At 42.6% G+C, this 18,441-nt stretch overlaps 1 protein-coding gene across 3 annotated transcripts in view; it reads left to right on the top strand.

Moving 5' to 3' along the window:
- The window catches only part of TBC1D9 (TBC1 domain family member 9), a 105,330-nt gene that overhangs the window by 38,548 nt on the left and 48,341 nt on the right, over positions 1-18,441 (top strand). For all 3 annotated transcript variants that reach the window (XM_027117045.1, XM_027117046.1, XM_027117047.1), the window contains exon 2: positions 9,846-9,956. In XM_027117045.1, coding sequence (XP_026972846.1) covers positions 9,846-9,956 — 111 coding nt within the window. The remainder of the gene's footprint in view (positions 1-9,845; positions 9,957-18,441) is intronic.

Below are 18,441 nucleotides of genomic sequence, written 5' to 3'. Positions count from 1 at the left end.
AGGGGTTAGGTGAATTAGGAGGAGGGTGGGCAGTCGTCTTGGGACAGTCAGTGGCTCCTGCAAATTCGGCCCACCTGACAAAAGGAGTCGAGGAACATCTCGCTCAGGTTTCCTTGAGGTGGTGGGTGTCGCTTATCTGTTAGAAATAGAGGGCTTCTCACCAATGAATTGCTCCCACCAGCACCAAAAGAACTCCTGCGTCCTCGTCCTCGCTCTCATGGCTGACCTTGGCCGGCCTTGAGCCATTAGTTTCAGGTGTTCAGACTTGCCTCCACAGACAAGATGAGAATCAATATACCTTCCCATCGTATACATGGAAGCAGCTGTAAATATAATGAATATGCATCTACCTTCCTCTTCCTGGGTTGAGGGCTTATTTGAGGACTTGGATCACAGAGGTGCCTGGAGTGCTTTTGAATAAATTCAGTCCATTGTCCTCATTGGTCTGTATCAGAGCAGACTTGAATCCCTGAAAAAAGTCTGAGAACAACAGCTTGCCTGTGGAGATGAAATCACCGGGGCACTGCCGGGGTCAGGGCTGGCCCCTGGGTATGTGGTCCATGCTGGTGCACAGGGACCTGCATTTAGAAGGGCCCCAGGCTTGGGTTAATGTTCTGCTGTGGCTGCCTAGGAATTTCTAAGAATTTTTAAGCAAGGGAACATGCATTTTCATTTTGCACAGGGCCCAAAAAATTATGTAGCCGGTCTTAACTGGGGTGTAAAGTAAGGTATTAAAGAGATATATATATATATTTATTTATTTATTTTTTTTGGCGATACGCGGGCCTCTCACTGTTGTGGCCTCTCCCGTTGCAGAGCACAGGCTGCGGATGCGCAGGCTCAGCGGCCATGGCTCACGGGCCCAGCCGCTCCGCGGCATGTGGGATCTTCCCGCACCGGGGCACGAACCCGTGTCCCCTGCATTGGCAGGCGGACTCTTAACCACTGCGCCACCAGGGAAGCCCTAAAGAGATATTTTAATGGTTCCTTCTCAGACACAGAAGAGAAGGAAAAATCAATTCCACCTGCCCTCCCTTTCTGCAGGAGAAGAAGGTGCATGTGACTTTAAGAGGCTGGCCTGTAGGGTGAAATGGAGCAGCTCCTGGAAGACTTGGCCTTCAAGGGTGCTTGGAAGATTTGAGCAGCACAGAACTAATTGGCTGCTTGACAAAGGCTCTGCAGGAGAAATGCTCTTCCGATTTCAGTTTTCTGCCCAGTCTGTTTAGTTATAAACCAGCCTGTGCTTTATCTTTGGTGATGGAAAATATGAACGTATATTTTGAGCCCTAACTTTCTGGGTACTTGTATAAGCATGAAATTCAAAGACCCTGTGATCCAGAACTAGTTTGAAATACTACAGAGGGGGGGTGCCCCACCACTCGGACCTTGTCATTCTACCCCCTCGAGCCTGCTCCCCTATCGGTAAGAAATGAGTCAAGGGTCTCTTCAGGGATCACCTAATAGGCTAGTTCAGATTCTCCACACTTTATTTTTATTATTTTTTAAAATTGAAATATAACTGATGTACAATATCATATTAGTTTCAGGCTGATTCGTCACCACACTTTTAAACCTAGGCCCCTCGAAATAAATATACAGCGAAAACCTCATGCCTTTCCCTATTCATGTATTCTTGCTTTCAACTGAGAAATGACTTCGTGGGATTTTATTTTAGTTTGCAGTGGCAGAGCAATAATTTTTTTCATTTCCCAAATAAAAAGTTATAGAATTGAACGTACTCTTTAAAACTATAGGTGATTCTAGTAAACAGAGTCCCATGAATATTGCTGCCCTCCAGCCACCCCTTCCCTAATTAGGTGCTATTTAAAGTGCTGGTTTGCAACCTGTTTGTTTCAACTGCCTGGAGCTAAAGAATAGAAATTGAGATTAAGCATTTAGAAAGCTAGAGCCATTTGTCTGTTGAATTAAATGGTGAAAAATTGGAGGCTTGTATTTTCTTTGTCTCTTTTCATATTCTGTAGCTCTATTTTAGTATTTCCTAGGCACTGTATTTTACAGATGTCTCTGTGAGCAACACACTGGAAACTAAAAACAAACTGATTCTTAACCACAGATAGTTAAGAACTATCCTAATTGACAGAATCAGCAATGTATTTCCTACACTAGCAGAATTCTCATTAATCCATCTTTCCACAAACAGAAACAAGTTGTGTGTGTGTGTGTGTGTGTGTGTGTGTGTGTGTGTGTGTGTGTGGATGCGCCCCCTGCCCTCTAGTAACTTGTCCTATTTCACGGCAACCGTGATGTGAGATACATCTGGCTGGACTAGGGTCCTGAGAGGCAGCTGTGAAGGTGAGAGGGAAGAGTTGTGTGTGGCCTTTTTCAACCAATAATCATGGTTTGAACTGTGTTGAGAAACCATTTTTACCTAAATATGGGAGAGGGGTTGGAAAAGAAGCAATACTTATGAAAACAAAAACACTCGCAGACTGTTCTAAGCTGAAAGTAGAATTCCAGTGTTGGGATTGGTCTCTCCCTTTTAGCCAGTAATACCCATGCTTGAGAAAGGCTGTTAGACTCTTTGAGGTTATGACACTGAGAAAACACATTGCTCCCATCTTGAGCTGCAGCTACCTCGCCCCTCAAACCTCCTCTGTCCCTTACCTCTTTAGGCGGCGACCAGCCATCGCCCAGATTTCTCTGCACACAACTGTGACTGGCCTGCAATAGCCCAGGTGGGCCTTCACATTGGTGACATTACAAGCTCAGGTGCAGGTTTAGGTAGGGAGCTGACCCTCACCCGGCAATGCCAGCCTTCCCCTTCACAGCTGTGCACACATGCAGTTCCCTGATCTTTCCCCAGGTCCCCTGGCCAGTATGATGTGCAAACAGTGTTTACTGATCTGTGGGGGCGGGATGCGAGAGTTTAAGTTGATTACATCTTCGTGTTTTCTTGTGTTTTTTTGGCGACAACTGCTCATCTCTGGACTAGTTTCCAAAAGTAGGAGAATAGAAAGACTTACCCTTCCCCTAAATAGCTCTAGTTTTGGATCCAATTTCATTCCATATCAATCTCAATATTCATTAAAAAGAAATTAGAGAAGTTAATTTCCCATGGTAAATTTCAGTTTCAGATATGAGTTTGATCTGCATTACCTCCCACTCTCTGAGATGGGATTTTCTAACCTTTTTCTCAAATCTTGGTCTCCTTTCGTTGTCCGATTCTTAGGCCAGTTTAATTATTTATGGCCAGTTTGCTAGAACTTGTTATATGGGGTTCTGTGGGGTAGAGATGAATAAGCTCTGAAAATAATTCTTGGTTTCTCCCAATGTCCAACAGGTTGGAAACTTTGGGGCCCATTTTATAAATATTCAGCATGATGTGTGGGACATTATTCCAGGCTTTGGGAATTCCAAGGTCGATAAGGCTGTGCCTGCCTCACGGAGCTCACAGCCTGGTGGGAAGAAACTAGTTTTTTTTCCAGTAGGAAACAATGTGATAATCGCCTTAGTAATATGAAGTGCAAGATGGTTGGCAGATCACAGACAAGGGGACAGTTAATTGCCAGGAGATTTGGGGGTGGGGGGGTTGAGAGGATGGGGAGAGTGTGGGAGAAAGCAAAACAAATGCCTGCGGCTTCCCTGGTGGCACAGTGGTTAAGAATCCACCTGCCAATGCAGGGGACACAGGTTCGAGCCCTGGTCCGGGAAGATCCCACATGCCACGGAGCAGCTAGAGCCCATGCGCCACAACTACTGAGCCTGTGCTCTAGAGACTGCGAGCCACAACTACTGAGCCCACGTGCCACAACTACTGAAACCCGTGTGCCTAGAGCCCATGCTCTGCAACAAGAGAAGACACCGCAATGAGAAGCCCGTGCACCGCCAGGAAGAGTAGCCCCCGCTCGCCTCAACTAGAGAAAGCCCTCGCCCAGCAACGAAGACCCAACGCAGCCAAAAATAATAAATAAATAAATAAATAAATAAAATAAATTTTTAAAAAAGCACAGACTTTTAAAAAAAACAAACAAAAAAAATGCCTTGTGACCCTTGACCTGGATATTGAGGGAAATGGACGTTTTCCAGAAAGAAAAAGAAAGAGGACATTCCAGATCAAGTAAAATAACTTGGGTGAAGGCTTGAAGGCTTTAAAAACAGACAAGCAAACAAGAAAGATTTATTCAGAGAAGTGTAAAAATTACGATGTGGATGGATTTTGTATATATACCCATTAGCAACTGCTTCTGGATGTTATTGTTTAAGTGCTTTCTGCCTATTACCATGTATGTCCTAAGACATACAGGCAGGGTACCAAGGACAAAGAGGCAGCAGCAGGTAGAAGGACAAGGTGGGAGCCTGTGACCTACAGAAACCTTACATGGGAGAGAGGCAGAGGGGCTTGCAAATGCTGATCCCAAGGTCTTGCCTTTATATAGAACATATATAAAGAAGTAAATCCAAGTGTACTGCCCCTCTGGCTTTAGAAATATCAGTGTGTATTTGCTGAAGTGAATCGAAATCCAGTGTATATCTGAGTGAAAGCCTCTAAACAGTAAACTGAATTTCTGATCTGGAAGTTTCAGCAAATGTCAGCATAGTAGGAAAGGCAAATAACTCAGAATACGGAACTGGAATGGCCAATAAACAGGAAGAGATACCCAAACTCATTAATCGTCAGAAAAATGCAAATTTCAACAACAAATAGATATTGCTTCTCATCCTTGAGATTGGTGGGAAAAAAAAAAACTGATAATACTAAGTGTTGGGGATATTATGGAGAAACGGTTATTCTCTCACTTTCCTGGTACGGGTGTAAATTGGCACAATCACTTTGGAAAGCAGTTTTGTAATGACTAATAAAGTCTCAACACACACCCTATGACCCAACAATTCCATTCTAAAGAAAGTGCTCACATGCTTAAGGATCATGTACAGAGAATGATTGCAGTGCCTATTATAGCAAAAAAAAAAAAAAAAAAAAAAAGATAGACCCAAGCACCCTTCCTTAGGAAAATGGATAAGTTACAGTATATTTAAACAGCGGACTATTACACAATACTTAAAATGAATGAATCAGATTTGCAAGTATAACGTGGGCAAATTTTCCAAACATTGGGTAAAAAAGGTTGCAAAACAATATCTACTCTTTATCATTAATGTAAATTTTAAAATATACATCAGTGTTAAATCTATATTCATGTACATACATAGGGGGGTCAAAGTATAAGGACTTGGATGGGAAGAATAAAAAACTGGAGGGTGGTGAATGGAGAGGGAAATAGAATTGAGGGGAGCACAGGGGGGACCTTTACCGTGTATGTTATATTTTCTTCTAAAAAAACAAAACAGATCTGAAGCAGATAAGGCCAAGTGTTAAAGTCAGAGTGGTGGGATATGTGTTTTGTAATTTTCAATACTTTTCTGTGGTTTTGAAATATTTCATTAAACAGTGGTACTCAGTACACATTAGCTGTGCCACGTGGCTTGTGGGATCTTGGTTCCCCGACCAGGCATTGAACCCAGGCCACCACAGTGAAAGCACCAAGTCCTAACCACTGGACTGCCAGGGAATTCCCTAGTGGGCACTGCTGTAGCTTCCATATCAGGAGACAGCCCACTCCCCAGACCACTCCAGCATGGTCTTTGTAGGGCTTTATCTCTGACTGGCTACAAAGCTGAGGGAGTAGAGGGAGACCAAGTAAGCTTTAGGATCTTGTCCACTTTAACATTAAATTATCCCAAGATCATCAGTAGATGGATTGATCATTGCCCTGGGCACATCCCTATGTGTCCCACACTCTTCTGATACATCCCTGCCCCCAGAGGGGTGAGGGGCCGCCCAGGAGTGGAAATGACTCTGTCTGCATCACATACCCTTTAGCGCCCACAGCTGGTGGGAGGCCTAAATGTACCAATTCTGCAGAGTGTTTTCTGAGTCTCCTTGAAAACAGCAGTTTAATGTTACAAGATGCCCCTGAGCTAATGTAATAGGTAGGTGCAGAGTTATTTTGAGGACCATAATTTGACTTAGTTATCTCAGGCTATCAAAGATTGTTTAACACCAGAAATAGCTGACTAGAACAGCTGCTAAAACAGTGCTTTGTGTGGGAAATGATGAAAAGTTCAGTATTTTGACAGCCACTTCAGAGGGATGAGTAAGTAATAAGACTTCTAAGAAAATCCTGATTGCTGCTTTTTTTGGGGGTGGTGGCAGCGGGGATTCTCTAGGCTAGATTTCAGATTTCCCATCTTCTAGTATTCAGTGTAGACAGAGGGTATAGGAGGAGTATTTTCTCTTTTCCAGAGTCTCGACTCCTTGTCTCAATAGAGATTAGACAGCAGCACAGTAATAACTTATTATTTAGGTTTTCTAAACATACCTAACCTGTCCTTTCATCAGATGTGTGTTCAGGGCTCACTGTCCTCCAAGCAAAGTGTGGGGTCTAGGGGTCCAGAGCAAACAGTCAGACCTTGCCATCATGGAGCTTCCAGTCTGGAAAGAGGAGAAGAAACGGAACAAGGCAAAATGTACCTGTAATTTTAAATAAATGCAGTGGTTATTACAGAAGCAGAACTCAGAGGGAGATCAGGGTTAAAAAGAGGTGGTGTAAGGTAATTAGGAGTTTGTCGTTTGAGCTGGTGGGAAGTGGTCATTGACGGGCAAGCACAACATTCCAGGTGGAGGGAAAATCCTGGTCAGTGCTACAAAGTGAATGGAAGAATGTATTTATTGATTTGACCAACTATGAGTCTCAATTCATGACATTAGTTTCTGTTGGGATATCCAGGGCCTTAAGTTTTCAGAGGACTTTTACAAAATGTTTTTAATTGTACATGCACCTAATGTGAGCATCCCAGTATTATGCTGTCTATAATTTACTTTCAAATATTTCAGCATGGAGCCTGTGGTAAATATGGGGGAGCCTGTTAGTGTTCATCTAAATCTTCGTGGATGCGTGCTCAGCGTTGCTGAGCTAGCATGTAATCAGAAGCCCTCACTCCAGGGGACTCTCCTCGAAGCCACTCAGTTTTCTTTACCTCTGAGTAAAGAAGGTACTTCTTTACCGGAGGTTTTGTTAATTACGATAATGGATGGTGGAGATGGATTATAGTGGGGGACATTTGTGGTGGTCAAGATGTGCAGATAGGGTTGGACCGTTTCAGAGGTCTTTGCTCCTTGGTGTTACAGAGTACAGAAGTCTAGTGAGACGTGAAAGATTGGGAAACTGAGGCTCGGAGAGGTTGGGTCTGGGAGTTGGCAGAGCCGGGACTAAAGAACTCCAGAACCCGGACTGCCTCTTGTCGGTTGCCCTGCCCAGTGAGCTGCGCTTGCCCTTGGAAGAATCTATATCTACCCTGACACTCCTTTAGAGGCTCATTGAACCACAGAGGCTAATCCTTGACTGTGACTCCTTAATCCCGGGATGAAGTCTGTATGCCCTAGAAACAACGTATGTGATACTTCCAGTATTTTGATTCAAGAAGAGGGAAGTATTACCAACATTCCGTTGTTATGAGGGATGAATCTGTATTTCACATGTCTTTGTATTTCTAGTTAACACAGAGGGCAGTCCAGTTTAGCTAGCACTCTTCTGCTTTCCCTATTAATACACTCTACCATCTTCAGATAATTGAAGAGTCATTAGAGGTCTTTGCGGTAAATCCGAGTCACCGTAGAGAAAACAAAAATGCACACGTGTGTGGTACTATATGGAAGACGACTCCTTGGAAAACTCTGTAGACTCTAAATATTTGATTTTTGATGTATTTCATACAGGCCAGAGCAAACAAATGAATTCATTTACCCTTTAGCGAAAGTTTGTTTTTCCTGGAGTATGCAGGTCAGCTAATGGTCGCTGTGGTCTGCCGTGAACCCAAGTGGATTCCTGGCCTTAGACAAAGACCAAAAGGACAACTGTAGGGCTGCCCCATGTTAACCTGCCCTAGGCTTCTTGCTTGACCCCAGGTTCGGGAAGGCAAGTGCTATTACAACCACTTTACAAATGAGGAAATGAAAGCCACGAGAAGTTAAATGGCCTGTCCATGTGCCCCAGACCTGGTCATAACAGAGTCAGAGCCAGGACGGAGCTGTGGCAGAGCAAGGGAGGCTGGCGGCCTTTACCTCCCCCGCTCCCGACCTCAGCTACCATCAGTTCCATACCAAAGCCATCCTTAATAACCATGCAATCTAAGTAAAAGTAAAATTAAAGAAAGGAAGGTCTTGGCATGTTCTAGAGAGGTTGCCTAGCCCCTCCTTCCAACCAGCCTCTTGCCCCCAAACCTTATTGTATTCAGTCTTTAAGAACAATCTTGTGGGACTTCCCTAGTGGTCGGTCCAGTAGTTGCCTCTGTGCTTCCACTTCAGGGGCGGGCATGGGTTGGATCCCTGGTCAGGGAACTAAGATCCCACGTGGCGCACGGCATGGCCAAAACAAAACAAAACAGCAACAACAAAAAATCTTGTAATCATCATATCATTTCCATTTTACATCATATGATTTTCCATTTTGTGAACACCAAGACATTGGAAAAAAATGTCCTAAGATTATTCAACTAGCCACAGTTCCTCACTGGTCCTTCTGAGTCCAAACCCTGCTCTATGCTGGGTTGCATCTGACTTTAGAGTAATTACGGGCATTTACTTTATGGAAATCTTTTAGATTCATCCTGCCAAGCAAGGAATCCTGTTTATTTGACTTTGTAGAATGTGTGTGTGTGTGTGTGTGTGTGTGTATCTGTGTAATTTTAGAATAGTATAGAAAATGTTTGGTGTCTAATCCCAGCTTGGTGCAGATAAAGCAGGTACACCTTCCTGGAGGGGGGATGTTGGCTGAAAGGTGGTTATAAGAGAATTTGCACTCCTGGCAAGAGAAGGCACTGCCTCTTCTTAAGTGAGCGTCAGTACACTGGACGTTTGTGTTTCTCACACGTAAATTGCTAAGTTCGTTTGTTGAATGTTCCAGCTTGCCTCGACTTGGATGATGTGAGTAAGTTTCCCCCAGGACCTGGCAAGATCACTGAGGTTGTCAATTGGAAGAACTCAACTTCGTGCTACCACAGTACCTTTCCTGACCCTCAGCCTAATTACTACATCTTTGCAGAGCTGAGTGTAGACCAGGCTTCAAGCATCTCTGCTTATAACAATTGATGTGACCAACGGCAAAGGACTGTGCCGTTGAGATGGAGAAATGCTTGTTTCACAGCCCTGTTCACTTCTAAATGCAGCCCTAAAATACTGCTTGGCCCTCGCCCCTACTGGATTATAAATGCCTTAGGGACTCTGTCTTATTCAGCTTCGTGCCCACAGGGTTTGCCTTGAACATAGTAGGCACTTATTGTTTGCTGAGCTGAACTGTACCTTCTCAATACAAAAGAAAAATGAGGCGCACGAAAATAGTACATGGGGCAGCCTGGTACACAGACTCAGGTGTACGTCACTGGTACCTGTGGCTTTGTCAAGTTACTCAAATTAAGGATTTGTTTCTAGGATGCTAGAGGGGAGAAAATAATACACATTGGGTGTAATGTAGGTAAAGCAGAGACCCCAGGATATCAGTGCTTAATACCTTATTTCTTTTGTTTGAAACAGGCATTTATTAATACTACATGTGCCAGGGACTGAGCTAGGAGCTTTGTTGGTTTTGTTTCTGAAACCAGCGCTCTTTTAGCTTGTCTCTTGGAGGTGGGTGATGGTAACACCTCTTGGAGGTGGGTGATGGTAACGTAGAGTCACCATCATCACGTCTGAGAGGAAAGTTTTGTCCAGGTGGGATGTGGTGGGAGAGGGCTTGTTGGCAGGTCCCCCGGAAGGGGAGTGTCCACACTGCTGCCTCTGGGGATTTAGAGGAAACCCTTACTCATTTCTCCCCCTTTTCTGCCCTCAGGCCTCCTGGTGGGCACCCTTGATGTCGTGTTGGACTCCAGTGCCCGGGTTTCTCCTTACCGCATCCTGTACCAGACTCCAGATTCTTTGGTCTATTGGACCATCGCCTGTGGTAAGTGCAGTGTTTGGAAATATGGAAAAAAGTTATGATTAACAACTTTCTGTCAGAAGGGAAGGAACATTTAATTGTGAGATGCAATCACTTCGTATTTTAGGGTAAGTAACCCTAGCCATTTCGACAGATGAACCCTAAACCTCAGTGCTTAACACAATAAAGGTTTCTTTCTAACTCTGGTGAAGTCTTGTTTGGATCCTGTGGCCATCTCCACCTGCAGTAACACCCTCTAGAACACAAAGGCTCCAGGGTCAACTTACAAGGAAAGTGCGGGAGGTGGAGGCACACCTGTGTTTCACTTGCTTGACCCAGAAGTGCCACCACTTCCACTCACACCCCATTGGCTAGAACTAGTCACATGGCCCCAGCCTGTCTTCAGGGAAGCTGGGAAATGATGGAGTCCTGGGTGGACTAAGTAATACTTACTTATCCCAGTGCAGTCCTTCCTACTGAGTAGGGATTTTTTATTTCTCCTGGTGATAACCTGTAATAATGTGCTGGGATGGTGGTAAACAGTCATGCTGTTATCGGATCTCTCACAAGAACCGCCAGTCCAAAGTGGCTAAGATTTTTTTAGTTATTTGTTTGCATGTGGCTTTTCAAATAACCATAGGAAGAGCAAGGGCACTGAACACTTACCTTTTTTCTTTTCATTTTTTTGCCTCCACTTGATTTTTTTTTTAATTAATAGATTTTATTCTTTAGAACAGTTTTCGATTTACAGGAAAGTTGAACAGAGAGTTTGGAAAGCAGCCAAATACCCTCCACATACATAGTTTCCCCTATGATGAACACCTTAGGACAGAACATTTGTTCCAATGGATGAACCGATATGAATACATGGTTACTGGAGTCCTTCATTTATTTAGATTTCCTTAGTTTTTACCTGATGTCCTTTTTCTGTTCCAGAATCCCAGTCAGTGTACCATTTTATATTTAGTTGATGTATCTCTTTAATCTCCTCTTGGCTGTTGGAGTTACTCAGACTTTCCTTGTTTTCGATGACTCTGCGACTTCTGAAGGATCATGGTCAGGTATATTGTAGAATGTCCCTCTGTTGGAATTTGTCTGATGTTTTTCTCATGATTAGGCTGCGATGGTGTATTTTTATGAGGACGATCACAGAGATAAAGTGCTGTTTTCATCAGGTTATGTCAAGCAAGGGCACCTACTGTCCAGATGATTGACGACTGATGATGTTTTTGATCACCTGGCTGGAGTAGTGTTTTTCAGGTTTCTCCACTGTCAAGTTACTCTTTCTTTCCCCTTCCCATACTGTCCTCCTTGGAAGGAAGTCACTGTGCACAGCCCACATTTACAGAGTGGGGAGTTTTATTCAATTATTTTTATCACTGTGGACTCATGAGTATTTACTTTGTACTTTGGGCTACAATCCAATACAACTTTATTTTGTTGCTCAAATTATTCCAGCTTTGGCCATTGGGGGCTCTTTCAGTTGACTTTATTCAGTTTTTAAATTGATCTCTGCTTGGTAAGAAGTGTCATGCTGGGATCTAAAGATCTAAAGATAATTAGATCCTGCCCCTGCTTTTGAGAATACAAGGAAATACTCAGTTCTAGCCCAGTGTGAACAAGTACCATACAGTGCCATTGGATGGTGGGGCTTCCAACGAAAGACAGGAATCTTGGCCGGCCTTCTACAAGGGTAGGGGGAGTTATGTGGGTGTGATTTTAGGCTGCTGGAAGGCTCTGGTGCCCTAGCAATGCACCCTCAAGGATTTAGTAGCACCGAAATTCTAATATTGTAGTTGTATGTAGTTGTATCCCTTTAAAGTTATTCTGATTCAGATGCAAATAGCTCCATGAGAAACAATGAAATGAATCAGCATTTATGCATTCCACTGAATGAAGGAATGGCATCTGGAGTGGGCAGGGAGAAAACCACCCAGGAGCGAAGGGGATAAAGGATAAAAGAAGAGAGAGGCTGGGACCCTGAGGAAGACAGACTTATCAGTGTAACCCAACGTAAGATAGAGTTCCAGCCTTCTGTGCGGTTCATTCAGCACAAAGCGAAACACCCAATGGCTACTGTAGAAGGGGAGGTGCCCTGTGGAAGTTGGTTGGGAAAATGTCACCTTTAGTTGGCGAACAATGTAGAATGGTGTTAAAATAGACAGGGGAGCCAGCAAGTGAAGAAAGAGAAAGGAGATTAGAAATCAGGCAGAACCGCCAACGCCCCTGGACTTAATGAGGATTTGACACTCTCACTCACCTTCCAGCACTTTCATCACTTTTGCCTGGAGGCTTTTGAGAACCTGTGCAGCCTGGAGGTCCTCAGAGCCCTTGGGTCTCCTGGGCCTTCCCAGATCAATGCACATGTATGGGGCTATGACAAGCTGGTTTCTATCTGTGACTCTTTTTTTCCCACCCCCTCAGCCCATCCTTTTTTTCTCCCCTGTTACCTGACATCACTACTCCTCACTTTGTTTCCGGGGCTTTGCCAATTCTACTGTCGACTTTAAAAAAGTACGCAACGTGAGTGTTGCGAGTTAAGTTTTATTGGGGGCAAAATGAGGACTATAGCCCGGGAGACAGCATTTCAGGTAGGTCTGAGAAACTGCTCCAAAGAGGCAGGGGGGAAGGTCAGTAAAGATGGTGATTTTTGTGAAGGGGGAGTACATGCAATCAACACGTATTTTTTTGCAGAAGGTTTCTGCCAGTCTTGTGAAGGTTATTGCTAGTCACAAGGAGCAGACATCACCATGAAGGATTTTAGTGCTTTTCTAGATATGAGGAGATGCAAGAATTGGGCTCATAAAATCGGCTCCTGAAAATATCTATCTGAAGACCTGTTCCGCCAGTTTTTCCCAGAGCACAGAGTGCCTACTTTCTGATCTCCACCCTGAACTCCTTTCAGGGGGTGTTGAAAGTCAGCAGCTGCAGTAGCACAGGATTTAATACTCGTAGAGGTAGATGGCGAGTGCCAGTGGCGAGTGCCAATCTGTAGTTGGCAGAGGCTCTACAAGAGCCAAGCAGAGGCTCCTATGAAAGCTCCTGTGGGGAAGAGCCCAGAGTTACAAAGCCGAGTTATTCCTGAGTTATTTGCCAAGCCAAGGCTAAGGAACACTGGGTAGTAATTGCTTATGTCATAATTTATACCTCAAAGAGACGTACTTTTGTTTTCCCATCACAAGTGTATGATCTCATTATAATAAACCCAGAGTGCTTTTAGCTTTTGTATATATATTGATTACACGTAGAGATAGCTCCAGACTTTCCTTGTAGAAGACACCACGGAAGTGACAACCATTGTGAAAGTCCCATTCACCCACTAATTGTTCCTTCTTATCAATTTCTCTCTGAAACCCAAGTGCCTGGCTCCCTTTCATGAGAAGATTTTAAGAGCGGAAGCTGCTACCTTAAAAAGGATTCTTTGATAGGCTGACCTTTCGGTTTGTAATTTTAAATGTTGGGTTTTTTTTTTTTTGTAAACTACAAAGTTGGTATTTGCTGGGACAGTATGGCAAGGGCTTTGTAATTTGCTCTAGTTTCATGAATCGTTGCTGTAAGAGAAGCTTCAGCAGAAAATTGGATGTCCAGCTCACTGCCCTGTAGAATCCCTAGCTTTGCGAAGCCCTTGTTTTATGCCATGGGCCTTGTGAGCCTTTGCTTTTTGTAAGTTGAACTAAGGACACATCTACCATCAGTGTCTTCACCTAGGCCACTTTCTGTACGAGAACAGTAGACTTCGTGGTAAATCCTAGTCGTATGATTGCCTTAGACTTGAGCCACACGAAGCCAGGCAGGACCTAGTTTTGGACCTAGTCTCACTTACCCCCAATATAGTAATCACCCAGCCCTTAACAGTATGAACCATACAGAAAGAAGAGGGGAGCAAAAACCAAGAGTTCTTTGGTGAAACATTATTTTCAGACGCTTCTTTTTATTATCTTCTATCATCTGTGAAGAAATTGATTTTTCTGTTTCTTTGGCACTGAGACCTTTAATTGGGAAGGGGAGCCAAATCCCTGCCTAAGTAACGACTCTTCCTTTGCACTGCTACCCAAAATGAAGCCATCGGTCTCTTTGGTGGATAGTCCACTGTGCCATCGATTCCAGCCTACGGACTTGCGTTTTCTTCACTGGTTTGTGCGGTAAAGTATCAGTTTTGCCATTTCCTTCTTTTATTTTTTTTTAATTTTTAATTTAATTTAATTTATTTATTTTTTGGCCACGCCACACAGCCTGCGGGATCTTAGTTCCCCGACCAGGGATCGAACCCACGGCAATGAAAGCACTGAGTCCTAACCACTGGACTGCCAGGGAATTCCCTGCCATTTCTAAGAACATAAAGGAAGTAGTACCATAGAAATTGGTCCAATCTGCTTTGTTGAGCTGCTTATACTCTGACAATTCTGCCTCTCTCCCACCAGTAATTGAGTATTTCACAGCTGTGCTCTCACGAGGGCACTAGACAGCTGCAGGCGTTCCCCCAACAGCTGGTGTTTTGGCATTGGTACCCCAGAGGCAGGAGTGAGCCCAGTCCTTTGCACCCCTCGAGCTTCAAGGTACTTAAGTAGACAGCAACCCATTTGGCTCTCCCCGCTAGAAGAACTGGAAGGTTCAAACGATAAGAAGGGTTATACAGCCTCATGAGAATATGGGCACATAGAAATGCAGGTAGTTCCAAGGACATTACTTAAAGGGCTCTGGGACAAAAGCGTTATGGTTGGAAAGATAGAAGGAAATGTTGACAGTTCCCTCTGGATACATCTGACCTTCCAACAGGACCGATAAAGGAAACGGGGTGGAGGGTGTGTGCTTGATGGACACCTCACTGATAACACAGCCCTGAATGGTACCTCGATTCCCCTGCCCATTGATTAATTTCCCTTTTCTTCACCATCTTAGAATCTCATCTGGGCCTAGATAGGCATTCATTTTCAGAACTGAAAGATAGATTAGCCACCGCCTTGTCCAACACTCAGACTGTGACAGGGTACAGGGGCAAAGTGAAGTGCCCAAGTTCCCATTACTAGTTATAGCCAGTCAGTGCAGGGCTGAGATCAAGTTCTCAGGCCTCCCCACTCCCAGCCCCGTCCTTTTTAAGCGGCACCATGCTGGCTTTTATGATTAAACATTCTTTTAGTTGGCAGCTGGTAAGACCATGAGTTTAATGAAAGGTTGCTAGTTGGTTCTGCTTCTGCTCTTTCTCTACACTGGATAGCGAAATGGTGGGTGATTTAGTTGCCTTCCACATGAGATATACCTAATGTAGAGGTTGGTCAGTGTTTTTTCATCCTTTCTTGGTCTGTGTACCTTAAGAACTATTCTTGTATCCTTGGGAACACAGCAGCATAAAAAAAAAAGAACGTGCTTTTTTTCTTTAAGCAATCATGTTTATTGCAGGAAATTAGAAAATGTAGGTAAGCAAAGAAAATATTAAAATATTTTTATTTAATATTTAATATTAAATTAATAAATTAATTTATTAAATTTAATAATTTTTATTAAATAAATAATTTATAAATTCTGTTATTTATAAAATTTATAAATTTTATATAAATGTCTTCTGCGTCACAAAATTTATAAATTCTGTTATTTATAATTTTTATAAATTAATATTTTATTAAATAAATTTAAATAATTTAATAAATTAATTTATTAAATTTAATAATTAATTTAATATTTAATATTAAAAAACAATAATACCACATTATAAATCTTCACCTTCCAGACTTTATATATATGTGTGTGTGTGTCTATACAGATATATGCCTATACACATATATATATGTGTCTGTATATACACATATATGTATAGATTTTCTATGTCAAGAAATACATGTCTATAATGTCAATTTTAATAGGTAGATAATATTTTACTGTGTTTATAATGTAATTTATCTAACGTATGTGCTATTTTTTGGAAATCTAAGGTTTTTTTCCCTTAATGTTAACTGCATTTTGAAAAACCTTAGTGAATATCCTATGAACAAAATATTTCCCCATTACTTTAGTTATCACCTTAGGATAAATTTATAGAAGTAGATACGCTGAGTCAAAGAATATGCATGTGTGTGAGCCTTTTAGCGTCATTAGCCTGACTGCCCTCCAGAAAGATAGCCATTTGCATTCTATCCATCAGGGTAGGAGAGGACCTTGGCATTTAAGTAAGGTATACAAAATAACGACATCAACCACTAATTCTTACTGCCAAGCTTGGATGAGTTACCTGGGCCTCTCTTTTCTCAAAGTGATTATAAAGCTATGAGCATACTGTTATGACCTGTAAGAGATTATAAGCAGAGTTATGTAAGAAGCTTATAATAGTTACACAAGGATTGTTCAAGTAAAGGCCTGCTTCACTTCAATCATACATTCGCTTTTCAATCAAAACATAATAGTGTCAGGGCCAGAGAGATTTGTGCTGAACATATGGTCTGGCAACAGTTCAGCAACTGGTTTCTTAGTGCTCTGACCTCAGAAGTTAGAAATGTCTTCTGCGTCACATTTCAAGAGGAGATCTTTGTGTCCTGTTGCTTATGATGATAATAGCAAAGTAACTGTTTATTTAGTGCTTTGTATGTTCCAGACCTGTGCTAAGGACTTTATGTGTATTATCTTCCTTAATCTCTAGCACAAGCTGCTGTGGTAAGTGTTGTTACCTACGTGTTACAGATGAGGAATCTGGAGCGCAGAGAGGTTAAGTAACTTCTCTGTGCTCACAAAGATAGTATGTGGCACAGTAGGATTTGAACCCAGGTGTACTTTTTTGACATCAAAGTCTGTGGTCTGAGCCATTAGGTAATATTGTCTCCCTGATAATCAGGCCCCTTATTACTGCAGAGGATCTAACCTCTATGCATACTTACCACACGTCTAAAATATGTCAGGAGGGCCTACTGTGCAGCAATTAAGAGTGTAGGTTACGGAGGCAGAAAACTCTGCATTTGATTTCATAGAAACATGGAAACCTCAGTTTCCTCGTCTATAAAAGGAGTGTAATTGGACCTACTTGTAGGATTGCTGTGAGCTTGCGTGTCTATAGTGAAAGCATGGCGCTGGGCCTTGGTTAAACCAGCACGAATAAGTAATAGAAAACACTTCATTATCACTATTTAACCTGTTTAAAATTTTAGCTTCAGTTGGATGTGGAGTTTTAAAACACGAATCTCCCTTTTGTTTCTAAAACTGTTCAAATCACCACATTTGGGGGCGTTGTATCTCTTGCCCTCTCCAAATACAAGTTTGTCCTTTTTCTGGGTGTAGAGAGTACTTTGTAAGTCCTACAGGGACAGCAGGTGTCACTCCAGTGTATTGGGTACTGCCCTTGACTTTATTTAGTATTTAAATTTCAAAATTATCATCTTTGGGGCTAAGGTTGTATGTGGCTAAGGCCATAAAATAGATGGTTCCCTTTATTTAAGTAGCTTCAAGTGCTATTCATTTGAGGACTGGATAGCTCTGGGATCCAAGCAGCCTATTCCAGTATCTGAAAATACTGGATTGGTTGCATTTTAATCTCTGGGAGGTTTAGTGGGTTTGTTTTGCTTTGTTTTGTTTTCTGCTGTGTCACAAGAGGTTATTATTTTTGCTTGTATACACAAATATATACCTACCTGTGTGCATACACACACTCTTGATCGGTAGGAATTTACCATCTTAGATATTCTGGGATTCAGGTTTTTAAGTCAGTGCTGCAGTCCCAGGGCCAAATTGTATTATTATTAATCATGCCTCACAAAAAAAAAATCCACTGAATAGCTATCGGTGGGTCTGTAAGCCTTTGTTCTTAATCCTCGGAGGCCAGATACAGTAGAATCAATTTTGTGGGTCCGCTTTTAATGCTTCTTTGTGGACTTCCTGCACTTTAGGGTACATCGCAACCCAGATGAGAAATGAGACTAGGCTGACTTAGTATTTTCCATCATCTTAGATAGTCTTTAAGTTTTGCCCAGGTATACACACAGGGCCTGTGGCTGGTATTCTGAAAACAAAACAAAATGCAACACTGCGAATGATAAAGATTCTCATTTTCCCAAAATTAATTTCTAAATACCCTTAAGCCCCTCAAGTGTTGATCTGGTTTTTCCCACAGCAGAAAGCTTTACCTTGGATTTCCTGGAGGCGTCTCATACCCAACACAGCTTTCTTTGTTGTTTCAGCTGATTGCACAGTCGGGTCGGCTTGTTTTTCCTGCTGTATCTCTGTAAATGCAGCCTTTCCAGAAAGTTGACTGCCAAGTCCTTCCTTTCTCTTCTGAAGCCTACCACATTTTGCTCAAACTGTTGGGTAAATAGACCAGCCCCCTCTTCAGAGTCGTGGCAAAAGAGCTTTGTGTTATCTCACTTTACACAGTAACAAAAGGAAAATTCCAGGCGCTTAAATATGGCAGCACTTGTACTTATTTTCTTGAGAAATGAAAGAGCCATTTATAAGGAACATGGAGGATCCCAACATGTTTCTTTTGGAGTTTTGCTGGTTCCTAAAGGGTGGTCCGGCCAAAGTGTCAGTTGCT

The sequence above is a fragment of the Aethalodelphis obliquidens genome, unplaced genomic scaffold (assembly GCF_003676395.1).
Source record: "Aethalodelphis obliquidens isolate GAN/ISIS:26980383/991018 unplaced genomic scaffold, ASM367639v1 scaffold17, whole genome shotgun sequence".
NCBI lineage: Eukaryota > Metazoa > Chordata > Mammalia > Artiodactyla > Delphinidae > Aethalodelphis > Aethalodelphis obliquidens.
This window is presented reverse-complemented; position numbering and strand designations above follow the sequence as displayed.